The sequence below is a fragment of the Electrophorus electricus genome, chromosome 8, assembly GCF_041902795.1.
Source record: "Electrophorus electricus isolate QZ-2024a chromosome 8, ASM4190279v1, whole genome shotgun sequence".
Taxonomy (NCBI): Eukaryota; Metazoa; Chordata; class Actinopteri; order Gymnotiformes; family Gymnotidae; genus Electrophorus; species Electrophorus electricus.
The window spans coordinates 3,159,286-3,169,291 of NC_137504.1; the positions used below are offsets into that span (position 1 = coordinate 3,159,286).

Below are 10,006 nucleotides of genomic sequence, written 5' to 3' on the forward strand. Positions count from 1 at the left end.
AGAATGTTCCTCGGTTCCTGGTATATGAAACTAATCATTTACCTATGCAGTTATATTTAGATAACATATGAGTGCAATAACGTCCAGTTATTCATGAAAAAAAAAGCTTATTAACAATAATGTGATAATAATCTGCATTTATCAATATTCAACAGTAGGTTACATGATATAGCCCAAAACTCTGGCACTTGCATGGGCAAAATTCTTATTTTCATTTAAGATTGTTTTGATTATTAAACATCTGTTCAATATTGTGATCCTTTCTGAATCACACACTGGCCACACATATGGATGTACTTCAACACATTGACAGAGACGATGGGGTTAAATGTTTTTGGGAAGCGGATTTTGGTTGTACAGAGAATGGTTTCAATTGAAATGATTTGTTTTCATGAATGATAAAAAGGCCTCAGTACACATTTACTACTAAAGTGCATTTACACTTCCCCTGGGGATGATGGGGAAAATCTCTAGGTCCTTTTTTGAAGAAGCAGACGAACTTATCACATTTACGCCATACCCCGCACCTCTCCCTCAACAGATGTTGGAGGAAATCAGTTGTCTTTTGCATTTAATTATTAGTCATTAATTAACTGAACCATAAAGGAGTGTGTTTTTCCATACAGATGTGGCATAAAATAGTGATACAGAAAAAAGTAGTGTAAACTGCTAATGCCACGTTTTTTATTGGTATTATTGTAAGTCCTCATCAATACTGTAGCACTGCAGACAGAACTGGCTTCAAGTAAAGTTGCTTTAGTTCAGTGATTGGGTTTGAAGGTCGTAGTCAACTCATATAAAATGTTTATAAAATCACGATTTGTAGATTTATTTTGGTCCTATAGATTATTCCGATTCTAATATGCACGTGAGAAAAAAATAATTCCTTTACGTTTTTTTAAAGGTAACTTAACTGCCAAATTATTAAAATAGTAGGCCAATCACATGAGCCGTAAAGCGTGGCAGAGTGGCTGGAGAAGAGAACTGTTTTGCAAAATCCCCATTCATAAAGTCGTGCCTTATTCTTTGTACCAGTGGTCTTTCTCCTCTTTAAAGTGCAAAAGGCAAAACTTCTGCGTGGAAAGCAGAGTGACACGTTTGACTCATAATTTCTCCTTTGTTTCACAGCTTGCGCGCTGCATGGTGTCGCATTCAGACCCTAGTGGGAATGAGATCGGTAGAATATAACAGACCTACGAGGTCTAAACCAATGTTTACAGATTTAATCTTTTTGGTCGTATGGCTTATCATTATTCTGTATGACTGTTGGCAATAAAGTGGTGAATGTGTGTTTGCTATTTCCCAGTAACCTCTTAAAGCAGAATACAGTATGAATTTATAAGCCAATGGAATGCAGTGCAATATAACGCCATTTTAAATGAGCAATCGGTCGTTTTTACGAGCAAAAAAAAAACAAAAAAAAAAATGCAAAGAATAATCATAAATGTGATTATTTTAATATATATAAATCTGATAGCGAATCAGATTGCTTTGCCGTCCCTGAATGAACCAGTTCATGCTCCGTAGAGCGGGTCCCCCACATGGAAGCAGCCATATCTAAATTAGATTTAGTACAGAATCTCTGATGGCCACTAGATATCAGTATAATGGCTGTTTCGTAATGTGACAAAGGAACATTGGAAAAATGACTTACTGCTCTTTTAAGTGTTAAACCGTATTCCTGTTCTGTTATAATTTACTGCAGTCTTTATAGTATACTGCATGGCTTGATCCCTGTTAAACTGATCTCATGCTTCCCATATTATTTAATGTTGCCTTGTTATAAACATGTTTTTGTTCTTTGTTTTTTGTAAATATCATGAAATTGGACAGCGTATGGTCCCTGAATGTAGTTTTGAATATCACTGCTTTATTTACACATTACAAGGCTTCACAGCAGCAAGGACCGGCTGCCATGGAAATCCATTACATTAATTCCCCGTTCGCGTCCAGCAGAGGGGGCCAGTTCACTACTGGCCATAGCAAAATTTAAATGAATTGTGGCCAAGTGCGGTATAAATGTTATAATTAATTGTCGCAGTTATTTATATGACACTTTGGTGTTGTTTTCAACTACCCTGAACTATCTGAAGACTTGTCTTTGACTTCTCCATTTAAATACATCGCAAGAGGACACATAAAAACACAACACAAAAAATACAACATAAATAATGCTGCAAGACAACTGAATCGATTGACAATCATCGCCATCCATCATTCCAGCTTGAGGAGGCAACTTCAAACTACTTAAAGTGAAAACCGCTCGCAGAACAAAGGACCATTTATAAATATTACTGGTAGCTCTTGACACCCTAAATCATCAGCCAATAATGCAATTCAACTTCTACACAGATACGATGAGAAGGGTGTTTTCTTATAGGCTGTGCCTTCCTATGCAAAGTGTTATTACATATATTACTAAAATGTTTTTGTGTCTTACCAGTCACGTTCCTAGCCATAGTGACTTTCTTGGAACTTGTACTCTTACATTTTATGTGTAGTCTGCTTTCCACCAAACTCTGGTATACCATCTCTAAAATATTTTGCCTGATGCCAAAGCTTTTTAATTGTCAGACAGGCACACAGTTCACATGCATAGAATAGAAGCTTAAACTGTTCCACTCTCTCCCCTTTGTGGATGTCATTAGCTTCATTCACATTTCTGTGTTGGAGTTGTCTGTTTCTGATACGTTTATCGCCAATTTATTAGCAGTTTCTCCCTCATGCATGTTGTGGCATACACAGGATAGGTAGCATTGTCCTGTGTTCTGCTGTCCCTGTACAGGAACCTGATAAGAGCCATGTCGTCATTGCATTTACGCAGTTTTACCTTGCTAGTATCGGCAGTCATCTGGTTTGTATAGGTAGAGGAGATCAGAGGTGAAAGCAACCTTGAGGAGATCCTGTACTTCTCACGGTCTCCTCTGAATCAGTCTCATTCATTCTAGCTCTCTGAGGACAATCTGAGAAAATCTCTAATCCACTCTACCCTACTCACATTCAGCTCAACCTGTCTGCCGAAAAGGACATCAAACTGCATTGCTGTAAAAGCTGGACCAAAATCAATAAACAACAGCTGTGCAAAAGATTTAGGCTAACTGAAGTGCTTAGCTACTTTTGCCCCTAATATAAGAGAACATGTACCCTCATGTGCGACCTGCACCATGTCCAGCTGGTCTCTAACAGAAGTAAACACCACTGACCATTGACTACTGACCGCTCTCTCCAGGAGTTCAGAACAGTACAAGCATGGAGCAGACATGGGTAGCGCTGGGTCCAACACCTGTAAGCTCATGGCTGCACATTCTATGTGCCCAGCCTGGAGGTCCAGCAGGCTGCATTTCCTGCTCAGCCACTTGGGATACAGGCTCTTAGCTACCTCTCTTACTACCGATGGATCGGCACAGTCACCCAGATCTGCAATGGTCATCCCTTACTTTTCTCCGCACTCTGCCCTTCGTTATATGAAGTCCCTCCCAGGACTGCGTCAGGCTACTGGTCCAAACTGTCAGCCCTGTCCCTGAAAGTGACCTTGGCTTCCACAGTCTTATCTGAATTCCTTCCATTTCTCTCTGAATATCAGCCCAGTCTACGTTCCTGTCTCTTATCATTCAGACACATTTCCAGATCTTTATGGAAGCCACAATTTATTATTATAAAACGCCTTTCGAACAATAACATATCCTCACAGATAAATATTATTATTTTACGTAGCTGCTTTTTCAGACAACACTTTACAAACATATATATATATATATATATATATATATATATATATATATATATATATATATATATATATATCAGCGTACTCTGTCAGAAACCACAGCCCCTTGGGGTAAGGGGAGGAGGTGAAGACCAGCACAGAGCACCAATCATCACTGGACATACAGGCACACAGTTCACATTCATACAGGCCAGTTTAGAATATTCAGTGAAGCTAACCTTCATGTTTTTGGACACTCAGAGAACATGTAGACTCAGACCCAAGACCCTAGCTCCAAGAGGCAAACATGCTAAGCACGTTCCTTCTCCTCAGGCCACTGCTGTCCTGTTTTAACCACAGGCCTTGCCACCTTGACTTCACTGGGTTAAACACGAAATCAGCATCTAAACGAGTTTTCACGCAAATCTATTTCACGTCCTAACATAACTGCGAAATCCTTCCCTCCGTACAAAGTCTGATATATACGTAGACCAGGTAGAACAGAAACAGAATATTCACAAAATGCAGAAACATCAGTTTGCTAAACTTGTTATAAATAGCTTGTTCGCTGTGCAGCTGATCTGGAATCGCGAATAGAAGCTTGACACGTCCCACGGGGAACTGAGGAGTTGGGTCTGGCACACGCCATGAAGAAAGGATTCATGTGGAACATGAGGTTGGGTCCAACATAAATATGACTGTGACTGTCTGAAACGCTCCCTCAGATGAACCGAACGGCCTAGTTCCAAAGCGAGAGGGCTGGTGGTGTGACTGGGAAACACAGCTGAGTCTGGATTTTAAGTGCACTGCTCAGCTACAGCAGAACTCCCTGGCCTGGATTTGGTTTATGAGGTACTAATATGTTCTGTTGAAGCTGCCGGTTTGTGTCCTAAAATGGAAACTTTACGGCGAGGAGGAGGAGGAGGGGAGGAGGGGAGACAATCTTGCTCCTACCCCCTCACGCACATCCTCTGCTCCTCCCACTTTAACATACTTCGCCAACTCTCTGTGGTGAGGACTACTTATGGCCAGGAAAATTATAACATATCCAAGGGCAGTTTTTTCCAGAGCACAGAAAAGCCTTAAAGAGAGACTGAGGTTGAAACTTTCACTAGTTTAGGAATACTATGGCCCAAGAATCTTGTTCCAGGAGATCATCTGTTCCCTCGGCTGTGGAAGTAGAGGACTAGGCTCGGTGTTCGTTAAAAAGTTTCAAATGGGTGTCCTGCTGTAACACCCGATTCCTCTTCTGCGTTTCGATGTTAGTCACAAAACCCGAAGCACCAGACAAGACGCCGGTGTGCTTTGGGAATACCAGTCCAGGGGTGGTATTCGTGCAGAACTGGAGAGCAGCATTAGTGAACTAGGATCTGGTTTTGAGCTGTAGACCAGCCCGAGCTATTTTGTCAGTACATTCTCCAGAGTGCATCAGTCTTCACCACTGGGCTCTGGCTCCATCTGTTCCGGCCTGTGTCTGTTAGAGGAATGTCTGTGTGTGAACATCATCGCCTTGGCAACACAGGCAAATACAGACGGAGAGACAGTGCAAGAAATCTCCGTCATAAATAACAACCCTTCCGGGGATGAAATCTGCGTTCCCACACCTGGCTCCGGGAGCATCAGCGCTCCCTTCTGCATCCGGGAGCCGTCTCCTTCTGCGGTGTGCATGCGACTGCAGTCTCTGGGCCCTCGGGCTCGTCCGCGGGCCTCTGGCTGTGGCTAGAGCTCTGCTTGCTCCTGCTACTGTCCCCGGCACGCCCTGCTGCGGGGGGCTTCCGAGCTTGCAGGCAGCTGCACACCACGGCGAAGAAGGCTCTCCGCATCTCCCTGCTGGCCAGCGTGTAGATGACGGGGTTCAGGGCAGAGTTGAGGGCGGCCAGGGTGATGAACCAATCAGCCCTGTGCAGCACAGCGCAGCGCCCGACTGCGCACGCCACATCCAGGAAGAGGAGCATGAACAGGGGCGTCCAGCAGGCGATGAAGATGCCGACGACGATGACGACGGTGCGCAGCAGGGCCATGGAGTGCTCCGAGCTGCCGTGCTTTGTCACCTTGCGCCCGCTGGACTTGACCAGGGCGTAGATGCGGGCGTACAGTGCCACCACGGCGACCAGCAGGGCCGTGAAGATGCCGACGCAGAACGCCACGTACTTCTTCGAGTAGAGCGGGAGAACGGTGGAGCAGTCGGGCAGGTTGTCCAGGCAGTTCCAGCCGAGGATGGGCAGAGAGCCGAGAGCCACGGCTATCAGCCAGCACATGCCTATGAGCAGGAACACCCTGTAGTTCTTACTGGTGTCGTAGGGCCTCATCTTAATCATGGTGAGATGCCTCTCTATGGCTATCGCCAGCAAACTGAAGATGGAGGCCCCCAGAGCCACAAACATGCTCCCCTCTCTGATAAACCACTCAGCTAGAGACAGGTGCAAAGTCCTCTCGCCCGACATGAGCAGATTGGCTGTGTAAGCCACTCCAGCCAGAAGGTCACACAACGCCAAGTTTCCAATGAAGAAGTACATGCGGTTATGGAATTTGTGGTTTTTCCATATTGCTATTAGGACTATCAGGTTTTCAAGGACAATACAGCTACATATAACCAGGAATACCACCTTTTCGGGATCTAAAGTGCTTCCACCGGTCTCTTGGCGATTGTCCAACTTTCCTGTGTGATTATAATGCTTCACAATGCTCGGGTTTATCATTGCTGCCGTGTCCGCGTTGCTCCAGTAGGTGGCAGTACTGTATTGTGAATCGTCTACTAAAGACGTCACGTCTCTGAGAAGTGAAACTGGACGAGCAGGTGAGAAAAGTCACCGGTAAGTCAGACTCAGTGTCTATCCAGTTTATTCCACGATGTCCGTTAAGATCACGTCAAGGTTGCGACGTTTGACGAAAGGAATTTCCTGGTTAAAAAAATAAACAAGTTTTTAATGTTTATCAGCTATTTAGAACCAAACATTTCTGCATATGCAAATAACACGATAACACTAACTCTTAATCAAAATTATCGATGAAAATCATATTAATCGAATAGTTAAATAGGTTTTTAGCCTCAATTGTGACTGCTGGACAATGTAGTAAAGACTTTGTTCATTTGTGTAATCAATAAATACCAAAACCATAACAAAACCGAAAACATTTTAACATTCGAAAGGTGAATCAACGTCTAGACACATAAAAGTCAACGCAATAAAATAAATGCTCACAAGACAACCAGAAGCATTCAGAACTTTCTAGGTCAGCATAAGAAATATTTGCGCATTAACACTGAGGAGTTCATAACGGAGGCTAATGCTGCGCTTCCTTCCCTTTACCTTCTAAATCCCCATATTCCTCTGTCTTAAGAAGTCGTGCAGCTATTCACGCAGAAGCTGAAGTCTGGTAACGTCATTCTTTGGGTTTCTCTAAGGGAAGGCGAGACGCATGTTTCCAGTGTTCATGCTCAGGCTGTGTAATGTTCCCTTTTGTGTGAACGCTTTGTGTGCAGTTTGCCTGCGGGAGAGACGGTCAGTCCCACCCCTTAAAACACGCTTACGAGCTCTGATAATCATTTATGTGATGGTGTCTCTCCCTCCCTTCAGCACAGATGCTGTACACCAGTTTAAAGAATATTACAGCTACAAAATAAACATGCAATGCAGAATGCACACAGGCAATGCGCTAATAACGTACACTGGACGTTACAGGGAGGGCTACGTATGGAACATGTCCTTCCTTCTTCCAGGGAGTGTCACGAACCGCCGGTCAGGTTCTGCTTAAGGCTAGAGTTTGTCCAAAGCCAGGCAGAGAGAAAGGGGCTATGGGAACATAACTTGAATAACTTCTGTTTTCACATCTGCTTCTTGGCAGTTTCCTGTGCATTGGCAGGATTAGAGAAGTATCTCTGTCTCATTCTGACGGTGGTTGTTACTCCTTGTTATTCGGTAATTATCTTTGAATTTTGATGACCCAATGCATTCCAGTGATCTAACAAACATAAAATAAGCAATGAATGCAGATGAACTTCGAGGCTTAACTTTAGTGATCTTATTGCAGTCTGAGGGATGCTGCATTTGGACCATGGAGCACTTTAATCGCAGGTGTAGTACTGTGTGGTCCCAGCGTATGGTGCTTCTCTGTGGAGGAGCAGGACTTGGCGAGGTGGACGCAGGACGCGTCGGACCACGCCACCAGCACAGCTGGGGATGGGTTTGATCCTTGCATGGATGACCAGGAGGAAGGAAGAGGAGAGGTTGCAACTAGGATACAAAACCTGGGCCGCAGCTCGGCTTCAAATGGCATCCACTTATAGAATTTACGTCTCCCCAAGCCATTGTCTCCATGCAGTGCAGCGGTGTGTTAGCCGGCCTTGTGTTTTCTTTACATGTTGTAGTTAAAACTGGTATCCTGGTGATTTTTTCGTTCTTGGTATACGCTGAGCCACAAAGATTGACTGAGATGGGTGATTGTCATAGTCCCCTCCAGAATTAACCAGAATTATTGGTCTTGGAAACACAGGTAAAAGGTCTCTGGACAATGTTTGTTGTCAGTGAGATCTTACACAGAACACAAGAAAGACATTTTTACACAATGTTCTTCTCAGAAACACGTCTTGCGTCCAGTGATGCCCCAACCAACATTTTCACCCATAATTAGAACTTTGTGCCCTGTACCTTAGCCAACAGCACTGAGTCTTCTCTAGTAACACTGTATAAAGTAGGAGAATAGGATCTAAGGCCTTCTGAGATATCGCCAGAACTTTTAGAGTCCTTGGTACTCTCCTGTTGACTTTTCAGATCAATCTAGAGGTCAGTGACCATTTGTTGTGTGGATTTGTGAGTGTTCTTTGGATCACTGTCCTACTGGGAGGTCCACCCCTAAGCCAGCGTTAGCCTCCGGGGAGAAGCCACCAGACTGTATTTTGACCTACTGTATCCTAATATTTGATGCGATTCAATTCCACAGTGCCAGGACACAAAACACCAGTCCCTCCACCATACAAGATTACGTTCTTTTTATATTTCATATGTGGATCAAAACTGTTTTTGATTTTATCCGACTACGGAGCCTAGTTCCGTCGCTCAAAGCTCCAGTGAAGTTTCCGAACTCCGTCTTACATTTGTGGTTTGGCAGTATCATCGGAATCCTCTCTGGCAAGCATTCCAAATAATTTACTGGCATGGAAGTGGCGTCTAATTGCAGTGTAGTTGCATCTTGCTGATCCCAGGCGAAGCCAATCCCAGGATGCAGTTAACTCCTGAAACTGCCCGGCGCTGACCTTTGGAGAAAGTTTGCCTCTCGAGTCATCCTCTTCATTGTGCATGGGGCCAAAAAAAAAAAAAAAAGACTTCCTTTCCAGGCAGATTCAACATGGCTGCTGATGTTTGATGGGTAATTATTGCCATAATAGCACAGTTATGTTTAGGGTTGAAACTATTTTATGCTAATTTCCTGATACCTAAAAGTCTTTTCTCTTATTTCATTGGCATATTTTCTAATGTCCTCTCAGTTGGTGACTAAGGCTGATGCACTCACCTCATAGTTACACCCCAGTGAACAAATTCCTTAAAGTACTTCATTTGCAGACTGCAAAGTGATTCAACTCTTTGTCACATGTGAGCTGCCCTTTATTGAAAAAAAAAAAGTAGATCATAAAAAATCACTTTCATAAATATTATTACCACTTTTTGGTGGTAAAAATGATGTATTTCTCCTTTAAATAATGACTAGAAGTATTAAATGTGAGTTCAAAATAATTTCTAGGCATGTGAGTGAGATGTATTGTACAGATAAAATGGATAAACTAAAAATAAAAAATAAAAAGTTGTTTTTTTGCACGGTCTCCTCTGGTTTTTTTTGCCTCGTCATTCTGGAGCACACTCTGTTACCAGTGCTGGAGAGAATCAGATAATTGCATGCTAAAACCAAGCAGAACTACAATAATATATCTATCCAAACTTAGTGCTGCCTCCTGGAATAGTAATACAATAAGCACACGTACTCGTCTTGCTGAGGCTTTTCAGATTTTTCCCGGCGTGTGGAAGTGTAATGATTCATCCATTAGGATCTCTGATTATCCAAACCGGTAGATGCCCTAATAGTAACAGTGCGTTGGTTTGTGCAGAATCAAGACAGGCTATGGGAGAAATGTGTGCTGTCTGAGCTGAACACACTCACTTACTCAAAATAGCTCCTGTAGCACATCTGATAGAGTGAATTGTTCACGTTTAGATACATTTATTACCCACTTTACTAGAAACACAAATAAGGTGCACTTTGTAGGTGCACATTTCCAGACTTTTGACTGTTATATGGAGGACGGGA

General features: G+C 43.2%; 1 protein-coding gene across 1 annotated transcript; it reads right to left on the reverse strand.

Moving 5' to 3' along the window:
- Positions 1-109: 109 nt before the first annotated feature.
- Positions 110-7,234, reverse strand: s1pr3b (sphingosine-1-phosphate receptor 3b). The gene is made up of 2 exons (XM_027004167.3): positions 7,018-7,234; positions 110-6,606 (listed from the first exon to the last, which is right to left on the reverse strand). Exon 2 carries the CDS (start codon positions 6,403-6,405, stop codon positions 5,326-5,328), a length of 1,080 nt encoding a protein of 359 aa, XP_026859968.2. The 5' UTR covers positions 6,406-6,606; positions 7,018-7,234; the 3' UTR covers positions 110-5,325.
- Between the last annotated feature and the right edge of the window lie 2,772 nt (positions 7,235-10,006).